The following is a 22,682-nucleotide window of genomic DNA, read 5'->3' as shown; positions in this document are numbered from 1 at the left end:
AAAGACGTGGCCTAACGATTAGTTCATATTCTGTAACACATTGCACTGCTGTGGAAGATGTACAATAAGTCTGAGTCTGGCTTGCACCATTTCCCAATTTCGTTTTCCTATCATTTCCCGTGTTATCTCGCACTGACTCTTCCTATCAATGAAGTGGCAAAAATGTCAAAGATGAAAAAAACTTCAAATTATTGGTTAACAAGGGTTGACAGGCCTGCATCTTTTTGAAGCTTCTATGCATTTAAATATACTTAAAAGCATCAAAGAAAACAATGAGGGGTTGCCAAATTGCTGGGAATTTAGTTAAATACTTGTGTGCTTGATATGTGCCTTAGTTAGCACACTTTACTCACAGCTCTGTGTGTGTGTTTGCAGCAGCAGCAGCACGAGTTGAGGTAGAGATTTTTGGATCTACTGGCAAAACCAGAAATTTTCTGGTGCAAGGTAACCTGGAAAGGAACAAGGCAATCTGGCTTCCACAAGTACCACATTAATTTATGTGTACACAATGGTGGATATGGGAGTTGTGCGAGTTTTGGTTCGGTGGTTTTTCCTAATTAGTGGTTTTAAAGCAAACCTTTGACAGCAACCTGACTGTTAGCCCTCTAGAGGTTTTCTAAGTTCAACCTGTTTTGCTTTCACAACTGTCTTTGTGCCTAAAATGTATTTCTAACTTAAAAAAAAATTCAAACAAGAAGTTTGAGATTGACACTGGAGGTCTACTATCTGGTACAACATTTCCTTGTAAAACAGCAGAGGAACTAAAAAGTTATTAGATCAGTAAAACACTGCATATGTCACTATGCAGAAGTTTTCATAGTGGTATATATTTGCTAAGGTTATGTATAACAGCTTATGGTTCCTCTACACACTTTGTTTTTATTAGGAAAGTACATGAATGTCAGATTTTACACACGATGGTAAAACCTGAAATCGCTGACACTGACCACGTTTACATGCACTTAACAAAATGGTTTATTCCAGGGTTTTAGAAGAAAGCGCATTTTGAAACATCATGTAAACAAGAACGCTGATTTCCTTTAAGGGATTAAGAGAAAACGGTTTAACATACCTAGGTAATCTCTTGGAAAACCTGGCTTAATGTGGCCATGTAAACGCATAAGCAGCGTTCTGATGGGTGTTTGAAGAGTGCGCGTGTGTGGAACAGACCAGGATAACAAACATCATAGGATGGAGCCAAACAACAAGTCAACACAGTGGAAAGAATTCAATATTTCTTGGAGTTCAGTGGAAAAAAAATAAAATAAATCACATACACTATAAAATATACCCAATTATAAACAGCAATGTAAAACATCGACGGTCCCTCACATTCACGTATATGCGCTGGTACACTGGGGAATCCCGGAGTTTTACGCAAGAGGAAACCCCTACTATTGCAGTGCAATTCTACTGTAGGTCGTGACAGAAAGTGAAGGAAACAAACACAGCAACAACTCTGGAATTCTGGAAATAAAGCAAAGCAACGGAGAATAAAACAGAAAAGTCTTCCTCGTATCACGTTTGTTATTTACACAAGCGCCGCTGGAAAATTACGCAGCTGTGGAGAAAGCTGCTTACCGACCGAGCCGCATGTATACGGAAGTAAAGAGTATGCCGCTTATGCAGTGCATGTAAACAGGAACGTTGTTTTCTCGCAATAACCCGGTTTCTTGCAATAAGATGCTTTCTTGGGTCCATGTAAACGTAGTCATTGTAGCAAACGACCCCCACAAGGAAGCAGCTTATTTAATAAAATATTAAATATTGTCTTACAGTGGAAATGTAGGATTAGAAAATAGAAAATCTCATTAGCTCAGTATAATTACAATAGAAGTTAATGGAAAGTCCCAACAATGTCAGAAAGACAAATGTGTGTGTATGAGTGCATCCGTGTGTTTTCTTTAACTGCCTCAGGACATTGCAAACTGACAGACAGTGATATGATACACAGTTTGCATCTCCCAATGAAAAATCACAAAGGTTTATCTACAGTCTGCATACTACTGCTAACCTGACAGAAACAGCAAAGATGAGCCAATAGGAGAAATTGTTCAGTATACTTCACATCACTGATCCAGTCTCAGCAGTTTTGTGCAGCTGACAGTGAAAGTAATATCTGTTGTTGGATTCACAACAATAATTGTGAATTAAATGCAGGAAATATGGTGTGATGAGGAGGAGGGCGTGGCCGGGCCCTGATGATGCACGCCTGGCGCCGAGTTGCCCAATCAGCGGCCGCGTGCATCTCTCTCTCTCTCTCTCTCTCTCTCTGGCATCCCCGGCTCCTCCTTTATCTCTCTCCTACTGATTGAGCAACTCAGCGCTGGGCTTGCATCCTCATGGCCTGGCCTGGCCACGCCCTCCTCCTCGTCACGTATGGTTTACGTGCAATTAGGGAAAGTAATTAATTTTGCGTGTTATAGATTTGAGGAAAATCATTCCGGTTGACAATAATAGTTTTAATCTTTCTTTGTGGTGCTGGATGAAGCTGCAAACCAGATTAGAAAGTAATAGTGATTAATAAATCAATAAAAATTTAAATACCAGCTGAAGAACAAGAATAAAATCAGTACATTATCCCAATTCCCTAAAAGATACATTCCAGCAAATGCAAAACAAACATTTAGAGAAAAGAAATGAGGTAAACCATTTTAGCGGAAAGACATTTCACCCACAATGCACACAGAGACAGATGGATCCGAGCCCCCATCAGTTCAACAGAGATAAAGCAACACATTTAAATTCCAGCTGATACACACAAACACATGTCTCATTGGGCATACTCACATCAATCATGTCTGAAACATCGTGGATGTAATATTTAGCCACAACGGCGTTGGTAGCTGCCAGGTTCAATAAATAGTCGTTGCGGGCTTTCGTGCATTTCAGTTTGTTCTCAGAGTACTTGGCTTGCCTCTGGGACAGGGAGACAAAACAGAAAAGAAGCCAGTTTATATAATGAATTATTGTTTTCACAAATCAGAGGGACCAGGGAATGTTGTCACACTTTTTACAACAGTGAATATGAGTTATATTTAATAGGAGTCAATCTCTGTTTAGACGCATACTTTGACTTCAAACTTTTATTACAAAAAGGCTACTGAATATTTCGTCCGTTATTGCTCAGGAAAGACACTGTTAATTTAACACGTGTAGGGGCATATTGTCACAATAAGAACCTGCCGTTTACTGAACCCAACCCTGATTTAATTAAAGGGATATTTCACCCTAAAATCCTCATTTACTCACCCTCAAGTTGTTCTAAACTTTTATGAGTGTTAGGGACTCACAGCCTAAGTCACCACTGACTTTAATTATTTGGAAAAAAGATGCAATTAAAGTGAATGGTGACTGAGGCTAACATTCTGTCTTTTATGTTTCACTGAGGAAAGAAGGTCATACAGGTTTTCAACAACAAAATGTTTTTTTCACTTTAACATTTTGTATCACTTTAATGTATCCCAGTGTGTTTTCTGGTGCTCTCTTGTTTAACCAAAACCTATAGAGCTGTTCAGAAGTGACATCCATTTGCAGGTGAACCTGGAAGGATAATTTGCCATGGGTTCCCCATTGGGATTTTCCTTTTGGTTTTCACATAATGGCAGTTTTGGATTTATTAATAAAATAAGGTCTGGGGTACATAATATGTGATTATTAATTATTATTTATTTATTATTACTTACGTAATAATATGTAAATAATAAATAATACATTCCACAACATAAATTACACACTTTCTATTTTATCACTGTTATGCTGACGATTCTCAATTTTATTTCCCAGTGAGTGTAGACAAGAATTGTACATCTGAGAACACCCTAAATTGCTTCAAAGATATTAAACATTGGCTGGCAAACAATTTCTTACAATTAAATGAAAGCAAAACCGAAGTTCTGATTTTAAGTTCCTCCATGTCCTCCTTACCTGGCCTGGTTGCCCAGTTAGGTCCTCTGTCGTTGAATGTACATGATCATGTTAGGAATCTTGGAGTGATTTTAGATTCCTTGTTAATTTTCAATAAGCAGATCAGTGCTATTGTCAAGGGTAGCTTTTTCCACCTGAGATCTATTGCTAAAATAAAACATTATCTTTCCCATAAAGACTTGGAAATTGTGATCCACTCACTTATTAATAATAATTTAATATAATTTTCTTTATTCATCACACATTATACATTTGCACATATACAGTGAAATTCTTCTTTTTCACATATCCCAGCTAGGCTGGGGTCAGAGTGCAGGGTCAGCCATGATACGGCGCCCCTGGAGCAGATAGGGTCAAGGGCCTTGCTCAAGGGCCCAACAGTGGCATCTTGGCAGTGCTGGGGCTTGAACCCCTGACCTTCTGATCAGTAACCCAGAGCCTTAACTGCTGAGCTACCACATCAAGGTTAGACTATGGCAACTCATTGTACACTGGTCTGCCCCAAACTGCGTTAACCCACCTACAGCTAGTTCAAAATGTGGCAGCTAGGCTTTTAACAGGGTCAAGAAAGAGGGATCACATTTCCCCAGTTTTAGCATCTCTATACTGGCTTCCAGTTAAATTCAGGGTCGATTTTAAAATTCTGATTTATGTCTACAAGGCACTATCTGGTCTCGTGCCCCAATATATCAGTGACCTTCTACACTCTTAATCCCCCACCAGAGTGCTCAGGTCTTTTGATCAACTTTTATTAAGGGTTCCTTGTTGTCGCTATAGATCTAAGGGTGACCGTGCCTTTTCTGTGATAGGTCCTAATCTCTGGAACGGTCTCCCTTTCCATGTGAGGTCAGCTTCATCATTAGCTATTTTTAAATCTTCTTTAAAAACATATTTTTATTCTGTAGCTTTTGAATAGATCATCGAATAGTTTGAAATGGATAAATACATGATGTTGTATTTTAAATGTTTTTATTTATTTTATTATGTTTTATATTTAACTTTAAATCAATCTGTTTTTATATCACTCTGTCATTTTGTTTGTTTGATCTGTAAAGCACTTTGGGTCAACTTCTGTTGTTTTTAAATGTGCTCTATAAATAAAGGTTGACTTGACTTTCATATCTCAAAAGTGAATTCTTTATTTATATCTTATATATACTGTAAATATACTGTAAATATACAGTTTATATACTAATATATATATAAGCTGTCATTGCTTAACATTGAGGATTTTTTGACGAGAACTCTTTGAAGTAGTTTAAGAAGTTCATAATTTTTTTTCAAATTGTGATAGTAATTTTTACGTTATTAATGTCCTGACTATACACTGTGATCAGTTGAATGCCACTTTGGTGAATAAAATTACCAATTTCTTTCCGAAAGAGCTAAGTCTGTACATTATTCCAAACTTTTGGCTGCCAGTATATATATATATATATATATATATATATATATATATATATATATATATATATATATATATATATATATATATATATATACACACACACACACACAAATATATATATATACACATACATGCACAGCTATTAAAGAAAATTTGATGCAGTGTAATATCAGGTTTTACATATGATACATTCCTGATATTCAATAGGCTATTTTGAACAATCATCTAAAGCATTTCCATCTCAACTGCATTATGTCCCGCATATTTGTCCCACAACTTTTAACGACCAGCTGAACTTGATTATGATCTAAAATTAATTTTAGCGTCATAATGCAATTTACATTTTCTGAAGAAGCTCAGCAAATGCAATCTGAGGTAAAGAGGGTTAGATTTAAAATATTTAAAAGTTTTAAAAGGTTGAAAAGCTGGTTTTCTGAAAGTGAACTCCGCATTGGACAAATAGTTCTGATAGTTTATAGTCTTAAAGTGTCATTCAGCCGACTTTATCCGTCTACAAAACAGGGTACGGCTAATTTAAGTTTGTGTAAAGAAAAGGCATATATATGTCTAAAAATATAATTTATTTTCATTTGGTAATTTATTTTTTTAATTTAATGCGTTTTTCGTTTGGTAATTTATTTAATTGAATACAGGGAATTTTTCCAGCATTTTTTCAAAAGTAAGCTAAACAATAATTTCATAGAATTGGGCTACATGTTAGTGTTCCAGAAAAGCACACTGATGTTTTTCTCCTAGTACTGTGCATTTATTTTAAATTTAAAACATCTTTGTGCACAGAAATGATATGTTTTTTTGTATTGTGGGCTAATTCTGTGACTGCCGTCTATTATTTTGAATGGTGTGTAAAATAAACTTTAATAAATAAACGGATGTCTACCGCGATTAAATTAATCACAAACAGTGGCCATTCATTTGTTCTCCGTGCACTTGACAATGTGCATGTCTTGACGAGATATTTGTGTTGGCACTCCTGAAGTGTCATGTTTGCAGTGATCGTATCTTTATGCCCTTCAAATCAATCCATAATCACGTACAATAAATTGGCTTTTATGAATGTATACCTTGTCGTCATGATTAACACAGGCTAACGATTGAGGTAAATTGAGTCATGTGACACTACATTTTTGCGTTAATGCCAATTTTCTCGACAAAAAGTGTTTCCAAACCAGTTTTGCACGACATTTGATGTATCGAGTTAAACGGAAAAACATTATGTTGACACTTGTGAAATCTTAGCGATAATTTGCGTTTCCATCAGCTTTATTTTGATGCGCTAAAACTTTTTCGCAAAAAATCCTTGGATGGAAACGTAGTTACTGAAAGTAGCTACGTGATTAGCTAGTTAGCTATAAGCTCGTTGTCATGGAGAGTAAAAGACAGACGTTGTATATTCTACTTTCCAGCATTGTGTCTCACCAACTACGTAACAACACAGCATAAAATCAACACTCATCAGACACAATCCACCACCGCACCGTTGTCTGATGAGCTGCAAAAAGATGCTCTGATGTTTACCTTTCTATCTGTTACATTACTGACTGAACTGACAAACTATAGCTGGCTAACAGCAAACAGACATGAGTGCCATGGTTGTCAGGGACAAGGTTAACTTTATATTAAAAAGGGAAAATGATGGGGTCATTGTTTAAGTTTCCAGTATGTATTTCACAAACTAGTTAACTTACTGAGACACTGCTTAACTCCGCCCTGTCAGCTCAGAGTCAGCTCTGTAAACAGTGGAGCCGGAGCCTCTCTGCTGGACAAACTATGCTATGACACCAATTCTAAAGCATTATTTTCTGCATTATATGTTCTGAAAAAATAGTTTTCATATCGGTAAAATATACGGCGATACCGATATATCGGTGAAAGGCTAATATCGGCCGATAATATTGGCTGGCCGAGATATATCGGTCGGGCACTATAAGCGTTACTGTAAATTTTGATTGAATGGACTGACTTTTTACATGTATATTATACAAGAGTTTTTGGTGAACAGAAACAGCTAGTTTGGACAGAGACCGAGTCTCATCTGTGCATGAGCTCCAGCTGGGTCCTGTTGAATTTTTCATCAAAAAGCATGAGCACTCAAAGCCGACAGCTGCTCGAGTATCATTAATAATATGCAGCTGACTGCTACATAATTGTATTGACAAAACAAAATACATAAATGGAGAAAAACCACCAGTGATTAGTGCACGTAAGTACAAAAGCTTGATTACTGATCAAATGAATTGAGATTACCAGTGATTAAAACATTCATTGTTACATAAGCATGTTATAATTGAAATGACCAGCGATTCTATTGTTTAAACTCTTAAAGGGATAGTTCTCCCAAAAGTGATGATTCTGTTCCTGTTTACTCATCCTCATATTGTTCCAAACCCATATGACTTTAGATATTTACCACAATGAAGAAAGAAAGTCCTATCTGTTTGGAAGAGCATATGACCGCGTGAGTGAATTCTGACAGAATATTCATTTTTTGGTGAACTATCCCTTTATGGTGTGAATTACCACTTAGAAGGCAAGACAGATCATATTATCCAAAAGGGGCCTTTATATCATAATTCTCAATGTATTTTCACATGATCACATTGGAGATCAGGAAATGATAGCCCTTAAAGGCCATTTAAGGTGCTTGCAGGTGTACTAAGATCATGGAGTGGTCTGCTAGCCTGCAGAATCAGGTCATGCTGCAGAAAGATAGAGCATCCATGGCTACGGTGGTTATAAATAGCGTGAGGCTGAGTGGCTTTCATGCCAACATCTCTACGCATTGCAGCCTGAAAGGGGAGGAAGGGAGGGAGAGGGAGAGGGAGCGGGGGAGAGAGAGAGAGAGAGCGAGAGAGAGAGTAGCAAAGGGAGTAAGAGTAAAAGTGAGAGACAAAGAAGGAGAGAGTGTGCTGAATTTATTCACATGAAAAATACCTCCTGTGGAAAAATGTGATATTCATGTACAGTATATTCATTTATAAATTTTAAGTAAGGTACTGCAGTCACTATGAATTAGATTCTTAGGAATTGTTGTGATGCTCTCAATGAATTAGATGATTTTACCTGAAATGTTGAATCTGGTCTGTATTCAGCCAATCAGTCTCCGGACTGTCTACAGTCCCACTGACCTCATTGTCCATTCTTAGATAAAGCTCGGCCCATGCTCATTTTTATACACCTGCATCCATCAGGTCCATTTAAGCCTTACTGCCTGCATCACTTTAGGACTGCAACTAACTACAGTTGTAACTCCACTTCTGAATGCTTAAAGGGATAGTTTACCCAAAAATGAAAATTCTGTCATCATTTACTCATCCTCTTCTTGATCCAAACTTGGAATGAATAGAATATTAGCCCCGGTCACCACTCACTTCCACTGTATCGAAAAAGATTCTATGAAATTTAATGATGACTGAGGCTAACATTCTGCCTGACATCTTTTGTTTTATATGGAGGAAAGAAAGTCATATGGGTTTCAAACAACATGAGTGAGAGCAAAGATGACAGAATTTTCATTTTTGGGTGAACTGTGCCATTAAAATCCCATTCTGTACACACGGATTTGCTCATTCAGCACTCCCCAACCAAATTTACGAATGACCTGGTGTGGCATAGCAGAACGACATCATGGCTTGTAATCGGAAAGGTTGCTGGTTTGACCCCAACAAAGAACCAACACCATTTCACCCTTGAGCAATTAACCACGAACATGGGCACTTAACTTGATGTAATAAGTGTTTACCGAAAGTCTACTTACAATACCAGATATGATGATGCTATGGGCTTTCACTTCCAAACACTGTGGCCCTAAAAGAAAGTCAATGAGCGACCAAAATAGACAGTTGCTTGGTTGATCCTCCACTGTGTACTGATAATAAACTCCACTTGAAATAATGTAATCCTTCACTTGAAGTGTCACAATCCTACTTGAGAGCATATAGGGCAATATAATGAATGTTATTCTGCAACAGCCCTTTGGTTTAGTAAAAACAGTATACTAAGGCTTGGCTGCTAGCTAATAAGAGCAATTTCACCTTTTCCTTCATCTTCTCAATCTTTCTGACTGAGCTGCGGCGCTGGGGTCGGTCTTCGTGGCGTAGGAGGTTGACGTTGAGGTCTCCAGACTTGCTGAACTGCTTCTCCTCTTGTTTCTCTGCCTCCTTCAGCTTGCTCTCTGCACTGATGCTCTCCGTGTGGTACATATGATACGTTTTCATCACCTACAGGAAGAGAAAAAGTAAAACAAGAATTACACCAGGCATAATTCAGTTTACCAAGTGATTCCTTGGCTGTGCAATTCAGAGGGTGTTTACTCTATTTTATATAAAACAAGGTTAGGGGCCATTCACACAGAAGATGTCTTTACTATATGCAGTTCCACGTATACAATAAAATGCACGTCTCAAGATGCAGGTTTTTTTATATTATTATTTTTATCCCTTTTTTATCCCAATTTGGAATGCCCAATTCCCACTACTTAGTAGGTCCTCATGGTGGCGCGGTTACTCACCTCAATCAGGGTGGCAGAGGACAAGTCTCAGTTGCCTCTGTTTCTGAGACCGTCAATCCACGCATCTTATCACGAGGATCGTTGTGCACGACACTGGAGACTCACAGCATGTGGAGGCTCATGCTACACTCCGCGATCCACGCACAACTTACCACGCGCCCCATTGAGAGCAAGAACCACTAATCGCGACCACAAGGAGGTTACCCCATGTGACACTACCCTCCATAGCAATCGGGCCAATTTGGTTGCTTAGGAAACCTGGCTGGAGTCACTCAGCATACCCTGGATTCGAGCTCGCGACTCCAGGGGTGGTAGTCAGTGTCAATACTTGCTGAGCTACCCAGGCCCCTCAAGATGCTGTTTTGAAAGTTGAAGTTATTTTTAACTTTATACAGCATCTAAATAACACAGCGCTCCTGTGTGAGCTGCTGACAAAGAAGTCTGTCTAGTGTACGATTTCATTGAAAAATCATTGAGAAACAGCACAGACTGCCATCACATTGCCAGGGTTTTGTGAGTGGTTGCCAGGGTGTTGCTAGGTGGATGCTTGCTGTCACAGGCCAAAAAATAAGCCCACCTCCAGGTCTCATTGATATTCTTTATGATATGCCTATACTGCACTGGCCGTTCTTGCATGGCCCAAAATGGTCCCAAGAATGTTTTACATTTCTGTAAATATGTGAATGGACATCTGTATTGCAGACAACACATGGTTTTAAATGTCCGAGAACAAACTAAACATTTCAAAAATTTTATTCTCATGTTTACCCCAGATAAATATGGTCTTTTCTTTGGTGATAAAGAGAAAACAACTCAAGCCTGACACTTTCTTGGAATGATCTCCAGACAAGTTTCATTCCAAGGGAGCTGTACAGTTCTCAATCAAAGAGGATCAGTTGTATTTCCATCAGCTCTGCAGAAACAGGCCACCTCATGAATATGCAGAGGAGTATGGACATGGCAGCGGAAGTAGCCATAATCCTGCCTCTTTCCATCACAAGCCCAAACCTCCCATTCAAACCCAGGATTATAGAGGCAGACAGTGTAGGGCTGAATGAGGGGGTGATCTAAGGACAATGAGATTCTGAAGGAAGTGTGTGTGTTTAAGAAACAAAGAACAAGCTGAATCAAACTAAATTTCATATTTTGCTGACTATGACAAAAGGTTATTATTTTTGGTAACAATTTTCAATAAGGTTGTATTCGTTGACATCAGTCAACATGAACTAACAATGAGCATTACTTTTACAACACTTGAGTAATGTTAATTTCAACATATACTAATTCAAATAAATTGTGTACGTTAAAATCAGTTGAAGCAATATGAACAAACATGAACTTACAACAAGCAGTTGTATTTATATTTTAAAATATATATTTTAGCCCTTTAAGATTTATGCATTTCAATTTGTAAAAAATCCAAATCAAATAAAAAACAATTAAATTAATGAACTTAAAATATTTAGCTTTTTTATTTCATTAAATATTACTCCATTAAATTGAATGGAACTTTTATTATGAAATGTAAATGCAGAAATGTTTATTTCTATTTCTGTTACTATTTATGAGTGCTATTTTAAAGCGTTACCGAATTTATAATTTAGTTTTTTTTTTCCAATTATTATTAGCATAATGAATAATAACGTATATTAAAATATATTATTATTATTTCCATTCAATTAAGTGTCATTTTTATTCGTTTATACTCTATGGTTGTATATTTAGTTACTTTTTAGTTTTGTTTTCTTGTTTCCTTTTAAAAAAAAATCTGCATATTTAATCCTTACATTTTATTTTAATGCGTTACCTGATATAATATGAAAAAGTTTAAGGGTCTGTTCATATAGAGCGCAAATGGCATTAAAAAAAACATTAGACAAAAGGAAAAAATTGCAGGTGTCTCGAGACATATTTTAAAAAGTTATTTTAACCTAATAAGCCATATCAAAAACAAAGTGCTCATGGCACAAGATGCTGAAAAGTCAGAGACACGTTGCAATAGTCAAATGCGTCTGTCCAGCACATCATCCTTACATTGAAAAACTATTCCAAGAACTACAAACAAACAATACTCAAACAATAGAACCAAGAGGGGCAGAGAAAGGAGCAAGCAAAATAGGAGGGGGGTTCTCTGCACCATTGCCTTGCTTTATTCGACTCCTTATAGCCAGCAGAAGCCTGTTTGATAATGTTTCAAATAAAATGTTTATTAAATCATCCAGCCTGCAGGGAATCCACAGACTGGTCATCTGAGCCGATGCGGACACTAATGAACATACACTCAGCTATTTGACTCTCACACAGATTATCACATAGTTTCAGGAGGTCAATGAGTGCATCCACATCATTGCACCATGTATGCTTTTAGTTTATGTATGCTGGCTACTCTGTGGTTTAAAGGTGATGGTAAAAAAGGATGGTAAAAAATGGAATTGCAAAATAATGATTGATTCCCAAACAGGTTTTCCAAATACTCCTATCCTATCCTATTCTTTCCTACCCTATCCTGCCCTACCCTACCCCATCCCATCCTTTCCTTTCCTACACTACCCTACCCTGCCCTGCCTTATCCTACCCTATCCTATCCAATGATACACTTCACCTTTCAGCAATATGATATATTTAAGATGAATACCTTTTTAAACAGATGGAGATGCATTGCACCAACAAGTCTGGGCTACTTCAGTCATGGATATAAGCATTTCTCACTTTAGGTCTGTTTTACATTATAAATTTGATATGAAGTTTCATATCAATTTAGATTACCATATCTAAAATGTACATGCACATAAGATAGTGATCATTAAATCGAATTTCTTGCTGAAACCAGGTTAAATAGTCTACATTCAATAGACCTGCACCATTAACCATGTTCTTTAAAATAATATATTGTAACATGTTCCAGTCGTTAAATGGTACAAAGTATCCGGACTGAATGTCCCTAGTATTCCCTGATGGAAAAAGCTGTTTCCTCAAACTCATTAAGAAGAGGATGCAAAGGATGTTTCTCAAAGAAGTGCTGGCTGCGTCTGGCCCCAGGACAGATCAACAGTAAAAGTCTAGTAAAAACACGCAAATGCAAAAACTGTTCTAAAGCTAACCGATTCTGAGACTATATTCTATTGACTTACATGCCGTTGTGTACATTATGTAGCCATTACAAGGTTAATGGTGGGCAAAATAATGTGATATAAACTGTGGTATGTATGCATGAAGATGCCATTAAAACAAAAGCCCTCTATGCCACATGCTACATTAATGTCAAATATTTCAATGCTCTGAAATAAAAAAAAAAACATAGAACTCAGCATATTGGTGCCATTATCTAATCAATGACATGCCATGTTTTTTCACAGGGTTATAGGCTATAGCAGAAGGTTAGTCTCAGTCACCATTCCTTTTCATTTTTCATTGTTTTTCCAAACAATTAAAGTGAATGGTAAGTGAAGTTTCTACCTTGGGGGGCCTGGGTGGCTCAGCAAGTAAAGACACTGACTACCACATCTGGAGTTGCAAGTTCGAATCCAGGGCATGCTGAGTGACTCCAGTCAGGTTTCCTAAGCAATCCAACCAATTGTCCCGGTTGCTAAGATGGGTAGAGTCATGATGGGTTAACTTCCTCATGGTCACCATAATGTGGTTCTCGCTCTCAGTGGGGCGCATAGTGAGTTGTGTGTGGATGCCGCGGAGAATATTGTGAAGCCTTCACACGCGCTAGGTCTCCACAGGAATGTACTCAACAAGCCACGTGATAAGATGCGCGGATTGACAGTCTCAGACACGGATGCAACTGAGATTCGTCCTCTGCCACCTGTATTGAGGTGAGTCACTACGCCACCACGAGGACTTAGAGCACATTGGGAACTGAGCATTCCAAATTGGGGGAAAAAATAAAAAATAAACAAAAAAAACTTTCTACCTAAAATCTCATTTTACATTCCATAGAAGAAGGGAAAAAAAAACGTTTGAGATAACATAAGGGTGAGTAAATAATAGCATTTACCACAGGAACATTTTGTACACAAAAAAAGACTAAACTCAATAAGACCACAACATTCAAAGTAACAGGTATTCTAGAACCTACGGGCAGGCTGAAATCATAAAAACAAAAAACAAAAATACAGAGCTGGAAAGTAAAAATAAAGCAGTTAATTGATTTGACAGAAATCTATCTACTCTAGCATAGTAGAAAATCTAGGTCAGCACCTGGCTCCTCCCAAAGCTGTCAACCATCAACTTAAACCCCCTCAATGAGAACACAGCAATAGAACATGTTTACAAGGAGTTTGATAGACATGGCTGGCAAACCTTTATCAAGTGTCATTTACAAGCATGGTAAGGTGAGCCTATAGCAGTTGGAACCCTTTATGTAATTCTGATATTAGCCTAACCACATAGTTAGTATAATGGATATATATATATATATATAAGAATGCAGAATTAATTGATGTGAAAGGGACAATTCTATCATCATTTACTCAACTTCATGTTGTTCCAAACCTGTATGACTTTCTTTTTTGGCAGAATGTTAAAATCAGTCACTTTTATGGAGTCTTTTTTTCATTCAATAAAAATGAATTGTGACTGAAGCTTACATTCTGCCTAACATCTCCTTTAGTAATCCATGGTAGACAAAAATCATAAGGGTGAGTTTCGGGTGAACAATTCCTTTAACAGAACCGAAGTTACACTACGTAATCTGAAGTTTTGCCTGAATGGAAGTAGGATTGCTCTTCTAAAATACAATGGATAACCAATATTTCTGAACTGAAATAAATTAATGCATTAACTACAGTATGTATTCTTAATTAGGTATTAACTTTGCGACAGATTACACATTTAACACTCAAGAAAGAAAATCAAGGTCCATTTATTATGCAAATACACAATCACAATGCAAAACCAAACTACTGCATTGCAGAAATTTCACATTCCACATTGGGACTGCAGAAGCTTTGCATTTATATTTCTTATTCCACATTCAGGACACATAACTCAAACCACAGGAAGGCGGCAGATGGATTTGATACTCAGGACTTCCAGCACAGGCTTGCTTTCATTTTTATAGTCAATCTGTATATCATGAACAACTGTTTAGCAGCAAGCTTCTCCACTGCTATGCTATTTCTAAGTCTTTTTTGGTTACTAAGAACCTTAACACACAGGTTTGGAATGGTGGACAGTATCTACAATATTGACTAATTTAATCATCAGTGTATCAAGTCATTTAAGTAAGTGGTCGACTGATATGGGATTTTTAAAGACCAATGAAGATACTGATATTTATTCAGTAGATCAGGGTGGTGATGGCCTAAATAAATGGCAATATACACTGTATAGTGCAGTTTATTGATTGCAAATAAGTTGTACACAAAATTGCTTTTAAATGAAGTTAAATGAACACTTATTTTACAAAATATTTACTCAAAATTCACTCAAACATATTTGAAAAGAGAAAATGTGCAGTATCCATTGACAGCTGTCGGTAGATTTTGCAACTGACACTAGACGGAATGACCAATTCTGTTAATCAACCAATCACGTACAGTTATTGCCTGATGGCAATAATCTGAAAATGGCCTTTAATCAAAGGATTAATTGGTCTATCATTAATTTAAATAAACTGCTTGGATACTGAGTTGCAGGATTTGCAATCATAACCTGTGTAAAACAATAACTAGATGATTTTCAAAAAATGCCAATTTATTTATCATCACAATAAATGATAAACTGCACATAGCCTATATTAGCCATAGCCCACATTTCTCTGTCTACTTAGCACAGAAATGACACAAAAATCTCTTGACCACAATGATGCAGAACTTTATTTCGATCATTCTGCAGGGATACAGTTTTCTGACAGGCTCTATTTGAGGGAAGGAAGAAAAGAGGATTGGTGGCAGGGAATGGATAATGATTCTATCCTATGTCTTCTCCAGTGATACATTACACTCCCATTCAGTGACCTTGAAAAAACACACAAGTGTCAGAGCGCCACAACTCAAACCGAATGTGTGAGCGTTTCAACAGCCTCGTGTCTGTGCTTGGAAATGTTTTTAATAATGGCTTCAGGACTCTGTTTTATAGTTTCAGATCATTTATGGCAGTTGGATTACAATCACACCTTTTATTACACTAATTATTATTGCAGAATGTTTAGCAGTTACTGTTAAATATCAGTCGGATGGAGACTATAGCACCGCTTTAATGGGTGCCATACACCCATGGCCAGCTAAACAGGTCAGGCATTGAAATGCATAATTATATTATTTTGGGAAAAATGGCTTTAGGTAAATAAGTAAATACATGCAAACAAACATACATAATGTTATGAATAATTTCAGGCTATACTGACTTCCTCTTTGATGGAGTGGGGGATAATGAATTTGGACAACATAACACTGACTTTTCTAAGAAAATGTTTAGATAATATCATGGTACTTTTATGTAAAAGTAATAACAGGTCATAAAAACAGCACTGTAGCTAATTCAATCCAGATATACCTCATACGGATGAAGCATTTTACTATGCCACCTGCATAAAGATGCAAGGGGACATCTGGAATAAGTTAGGACGGAGATGTGTGAAGAATATTTCTCTGATGCCCTGTCATGAGTGACGACATTAATCTCAGCCTGTTCCTCTGCAAAGGCAGCATGGATTTTTTTCCAGGGAGAAAACAAAAACAAAACAGAGAGACACGAACAAAGGGCATGCATCTGGGCTAAAGAGAAATGTTAACAACTGAAACAAAATGTGAGAAAAGTTAAACTAATGGAATCAAATGGCTCCTAATGGCCAATGTACCATAACAATTTATATGATAAATGTTCCATTTTCATTATTCCCTCAAAACAATCCCTTAATTTGGTTTACCATACTTTAATAGACAACTATGTAAAGCAACAATTGCTTTCTCCCCAAAACCATCGCACAGCCAAACTGTTTTTATTGTTGGCCAGAGAGTCAGCGTTTCCATGGTGCATGGCAGGACACAGCGGGTGAGAGCTTCATTCAGACGGCGAGTGGGAGAGCAAGAAAAATACAGAGAAAGAGAGAGACATACTCACAGTGTACAGCTCATTTGTCACTTTCACCAGCTCCTCGTGCATCTGAATGCCAATTTCTTTACTCTGCAATACAACGAAAAAAACAAAATGGTTGACAAATATCAGACAAACTCTAAATTCTGCAGTGAAAAAAATATATTTTACAGAAAAAAAAAACACATTGAAAACTCATTTTGTACTTGCCAGAGAACAACCGAGTATTGGTCATACATTTCCACTGACAGTATAATTGGGCTGTTCAGACCAAATGCATTTTTGTGCTAAAAAAGTAAGACAAAGCAAGGTATGGCACAATGGTAAAAGACACTAGCTCATGTTCACATAGAAAACAATAAAAATCAGAGCAAATTGATGCAAATACACATTCGATGTGAACAGCCCCTAAGCTTTATCATCATTAGGCGATGAGCCCATTCATGTACAGTATGGAGACTACACTGCATTGTCTTGAAACACCAAACTGGGGATGCATTGATCCGATACCTGAATTGGTATCGGCTCTGATACTTCTGTTTTTAGACAGATCGGGTGCATTTTATTCAAAGCCACTTAAAGACATGAGATAGCAAAAGGCTGTGTTTAATAAGTAAATACAGTATAGTATATAGCATATGTGCAGCATGTTAGTGAATGGCGTGGCTCTGTTGACATACATACATAGCACGCACATGCTGTTGATGTGCTCACGGCCCTCAGAGCGGTGCGCAACATATGAGTGCTACACATGAAAAAAATCTCATATGTAGAAGCTCAATGGTTTGGTTCACTTACAACATGCATTGAGAATGGCACAGGAGAAGCATTTTACCAGATTTGAATAAGAGGCGAATTAAACTACTGTGAACTAGCCCACATACAGACACTTACAGGACTTCCTGGAGTGTTCCAACTGTCAAAATAAAAGCCTGAGGATTTTAAAGTTAATGGTGCACAACTGAAATATATAACTATTGTATTATACAATTCTAAAAGTCAATAATAATATTAATAATAATAATGTATTATTATTATCATTATTATTTGTTTATAAACTACAACAATATTTAAGTTGACTAAAATAACTATGTGAAAGAAAGACTGATATCTTACAACTAAAGTGAAAAAAAAGAAGATCTGAATCCTTAAAAGTCGAGATACAAGTTGAAAAATTGTGCAAAGAAAATTGGATTCTTTTCCACTGAAGACTTTCACTGGAATTACAGTTAATTTTGCTGCCACATTATCCAGTAGACTAGTTAACAATAAAGCTTTTTCTTAATAGGCTATACATTTATATTGAAATAACGTGTAGTTAGAGGTTTGTGTTTTTTTACACAAGTATCGCACAGTGAAGTATAGATATTCTAAACTGATTAAGAAATAAACAACACTGGTATCGGATTGGGATTGGTATCGGCTGATACTGACATTTCAGGTATCGGAATTGGAAGAGAAAAGGTGAGATCAGTGCATCCAAACAAGGCTGTTTTCAGCTGATCAATCCTTAAATATAAAGCTTTCCAAATAGCCTCAAATCTACAGCATCGAAGTAAATAATGCCTTTAGATAGGGACCATTTAGCATAAATGAACCTGTGATTATGACACCGAAAAAAAATGGCTTATGTATTCTGTACTAAAATAAAACTCCGATAATGATTCAATAATTCAACCAACAAGTAAAGTAGACAACACTCTGAGAACAGAAAACATTTGTACCTCCTCCCACACACCATAGCTACTTCTGCATATGTGTACAAAAACACACACACACCTGGAGCAGTGTGAGCTGAAAGTGATAGAACATTAACTCAAAAGTAGGTGAGACAATCTGGCAGAAGTAGGAGGGCAGGAACTCTGGGGAAACTAAGAGACTGTTCACTGCAAGTACAAGTTGTTTCATTAAGTACAAAACAGAGAGACTGTCCCGGATAAACTCATCCTCAAACGGACCAAAAAAAATAAAAAAATAAAAACCATCAGGAGAAAAAGACAAAGTATAAATCCCATCCCTGTAGACTCAACATGTACAAGGATCGCCTTTCTTTTCTTTTGTTGTCAACGGTTCAAAAAACTATGTAGGAATGAACCATGCTGTTGCGAATAACATCTTGTGGTACTTCGAATTCATAGAGAACCGTGTTTGAGCTTATATGTGTCACATTGTAAAGTACACACAGCTAGTGAGCCTCCATTTAAAGTGATGCTGTTCCCAGTCTAGGCATGCACTTGAACGAATTACCCCAGAGGCCCTGCAATGCCCTTTTATGTTTGTAAACCATAATAGACTATGATTCACAGTGATCAATAAAGTCTGCAGCATGAGAACAGCCAGTACTGTGCTTAGGGATCAAAAATAATCTCTCTCTACACATATAAATGTGTACACACGTATATACACTTACGGCAACCAATTTAGACATCTAGTCATCCGTAATAATAGGATAAGCACATTACCATATTTCATGCATATGTACTGATTGTGTCTTTAGGTATGACACTCAATATGGCATACCTTTCATGTGGGCTTAGCTATTCCTTTAAATACACATGGGAAATGAGACTCAGTATTACTGCTGTGTACCTCACATTCACAGCACAGAATATATGGCAAGAGCTCTCTTTGATGCAACATTATGAAAGAGCCAAAGCCACTGACACACTGCAGTTTCTTGCAGCTGGTAACACTGGCGTTAGACTGTTTAAAATGCTGTCAAGCTACATGTTGCCCAGCTGACTTAGCTGCTCATTCATCCTCATCCGGGCCACCAGAGAGACAGCTCTAACAGAGCAGGCAGCCAAACATTTCTCTGAGCTCAGGTGTACATTTCTCATCTCATTATGCACTGGAATACTTTAACACAGACTAAACTGCTGGTAGTGTTTAACTGCTATTGCAAGTTCTAAATTCATTATTACAGAAAAGTTTAAAGGGATAGTTCACCCAAAACTGAAAATTCTCTCATGATTTACTCAACTTCATGCCATCCCAGAAGATGTGTATGACTTTCTTTCTTCTGCAGAACACAAATTAAGATTTTTAGAAGAATATTTCAGCTCTGTAGGTCCTTTCAATGCAAGTGAATGGTTGCCAGACCTCTGAAGCTCCAAAAAGCAGATGAAGGCAACATTAAGTAATCCATTCGACTCCAGTAGTTTAATAAATGTCTTTTGAAGTGATCCAGTCGATTTTGGGTGAGAACTGACCAAAATATAACTCCTTTTTCACTGTACATCTTGTCATTGAAATCTCTAGGCACAATCATGATTTCAAGCTCGATTACACTTCCTAGTGCTTGATGCATGTGCACAGCACTAGATGGTGCTGAAGGAAGTGTAATCGAGCTTGAAATCATGTTCGCCAAGGAGACTGCTGTCAAAATTTATAGTGAAAAAGGAGTTAGATTTTGGTCTTTTCTCACCCAAAACTGATTAGATCACTTCAGATGACATTGATTAACCCACTGGAGTCTTATAGATTAATTTATTGCTGCCTTTATCTTCCTTTTTAAGCTTCAAAGGTCTGGCCACCATTCACTTGTATTGTATGGACCTACAGAGTTGAGATATTATTCTAAAATTCTTTGTTTGTGTTCTGCAGAACAAAAAGTTATACACATCTGAGATGAACTAACCCTTTAACCCTTGAAGGACCTCCCAGGTCAATTTGATCCATTTTAGATTTAAACACCGATTTGCAGCAAGTGAACTTCAACTTTTCGGCCTGAAACTTCATGAAATCTTCCACAGAGGTGAACCTGATGATGTGAAAACTATAAATGTTATGCTTTTTAAAAGTACGTTTAAAATAATCCCTTTGTAGTACCTCTGGGCCAATTTGACCCAGTTAATATTAAGACTTGCAAGAAAGCTGTAAAACAGTTGAACAGTTCCAAATGTTATTTATAAGTACACTCATATTGCACAAAACACCCTCTCCCCACACACATGCTGACACACACACACACACTCTCATGAACACATGCACACGTACATATATACATACAGACATACACACACATAGACGCACACACACACGCACAGATGCGCACGCACAAACACACATGCACACACACACACAAATACACACATGCACAGATGCGCACGCACAAACACACACGCACACACACATTACACTGCATGTACAGTATGTATGTATGCATGTACAGTATGTATGTAAACTGTTAATTCCACAGTCCATAAAAAAATTATACTGGATATTTTAAACACGGAAGGGAAATGCGTGTTTGGAGACAAATGAAATTATATAGATGAAACATTTTCTTGAAAAAAATAAATAAATAAATGCAAATAAAAGTTTCCTATGAGTGAAAGATTATGACTCATTGTTTTTGGTTTGCATAAAAATATTTGACTTTACCAAAAATGACTGAAATATGCACTATAAAATTAGTAATAAGTAAGTTAATGATTTATGATCAATTGTTGTGGGGAAAATTGTTAAGTTCGGATGTTGAGTTGTAATTTATAATGCCGGGTCAATTTGACCCAGTGAGGTTTACAGTGGAACTTGATTGTCAGGACCAAGGAAGGGTTAAATACGTGCTTACAAAACGTAAGGAAGGCTATTCATTATCAATCAAGGTGGTCTTTAAACAGAAGACAGTGGTTAACCCCAGGCTGCAGAGACTAGCAACCAGTTGGTTTGACACCTTAAGGTTGCCGTGCAAATATCACTCTCCATTTAGCAACTTCTGCAATTTCTTGATTTTGCAATAACATTCATTTTGCAGTTTTCACAAAGCTTGTTCTTGCACAAACAGTGTTGGGTAGAAAACATCTGAAATGTAACCTTGTACTGATTACAAATTACATGACTAAAATTTAATCAGTATCCTAATCTTTTAGATTGCCTAAAATGTGTAATCTAATTCAATTAATTTTGGATTACTTATAGCATGATTTGATGAAATTGTAATTTTAAGTGTATTACAGTAAGTACAAGGTACAATTTGCATTCCTTTCATTAAACATGAAATCAAACAACTATTTGTCCATCCCTGAGCCATGGAATCCACAAAAAACTAATCTGATTACATATATTTAAAAATGTAATGTAATATAATTACTTGCTAATTACTCAGTACTTGCTTTTTGTAATCATATTACTTGTACTGTAGTCCATTACTACCAAACACTGTGCACAAACTTTGATATAGAAATGTCTATTTTTCTGTATTCATGAGAAAGACGCAAAATACGATGCCCTTCACTTAAAAATCCAGCATACAGTAAAAAGCATATTAACTTTCTGCAGTTCACAATCAATCAGAATATATATGTAAGAAAGACATTTACTCCGAAGATCTGGAAGGCTGAAACCACATATTCATGATTAAATAAATATATTTAATTACATCAATACATTCCAAAATTTATTAATTTAAGCATCAACCATCTAAAACGCATATCGTTCGACTACTAATCTGAAAATTGGGGGGACAGCTAATTCCGCAAACTAATTGCCATGTAGACAAATATATCCTTAGCACATTTGTGTTTTTAACGTTTATTTATGACCATTTTGCCTTTTTTGGGTTAGCAATGTGAAAAAGAAATTGTGGGAATAGGATCTGGGTGTCCTAATCAGTGAGTAACATGGCTCCAACATTTTTAGCACATTTCGATTGCAGTGTGTCTGGTTTGAGTGTTGGTGACTAGCCAGTGCAGGAAAGATTTAAATCTGCTGTCAACAGAAAACAATAGCACAGGTGGATGTGGTGTTGTTCACAATTAAACATACAGTCCC

At 36.9% G+C, this 22,682-nt stretch overlaps 1 protein-coding gene across 4 annotated transcripts in view; it reads right to left on the bottom strand.

Annotated features, from left to right (window-relative positions):
* Nucleotides 1–22,682, bottom strand: part of LOC127448618 (SLIT-ROBO Rho GTPase-activating protein 3-like) — a 112,384-nt gene that overhangs the window by 42,624 nt on the left and 47,078 nt on the right. For all 4 annotated transcript variants that reach the window (XM_051711278.1, XM_051711279.1, XM_051711280.1 and 1 more), the window contains exons 4-6: nt 16,935–16,997; nt 9,388–9,573; nt 2,791–2,919 (exon numbers count right to left, since the gene is read on the bottom strand). In XM_051711278.1, coding sequence (XP_051567238.1) covers nt 2,791–2,919; nt 9,388–9,573; nt 16,935–16,997 — 378 coding nt within the window. The remainder of the gene's footprint in view (nt 1–2,790; nt 2,920–9,387; nt 9,574–16,934; nt 16,998–22,682) is intronic.

This window comes from Myxocyprinus asiaticus, chromosome 12, assembly GCF_019703515.2.
Source record: "Myxocyprinus asiaticus isolate MX2 ecotype Aquarium Trade chromosome 12, UBuf_Myxa_2, whole genome shotgun sequence".
Lineage (NCBI taxonomy): Eukaryota > Metazoa > Chordata > Actinopteri > Cypriniformes > Catostomidae > Myxocyprinus > Myxocyprinus asiaticus.
This window is presented reverse-complemented; position numbering and strand designations above follow the sequence as displayed.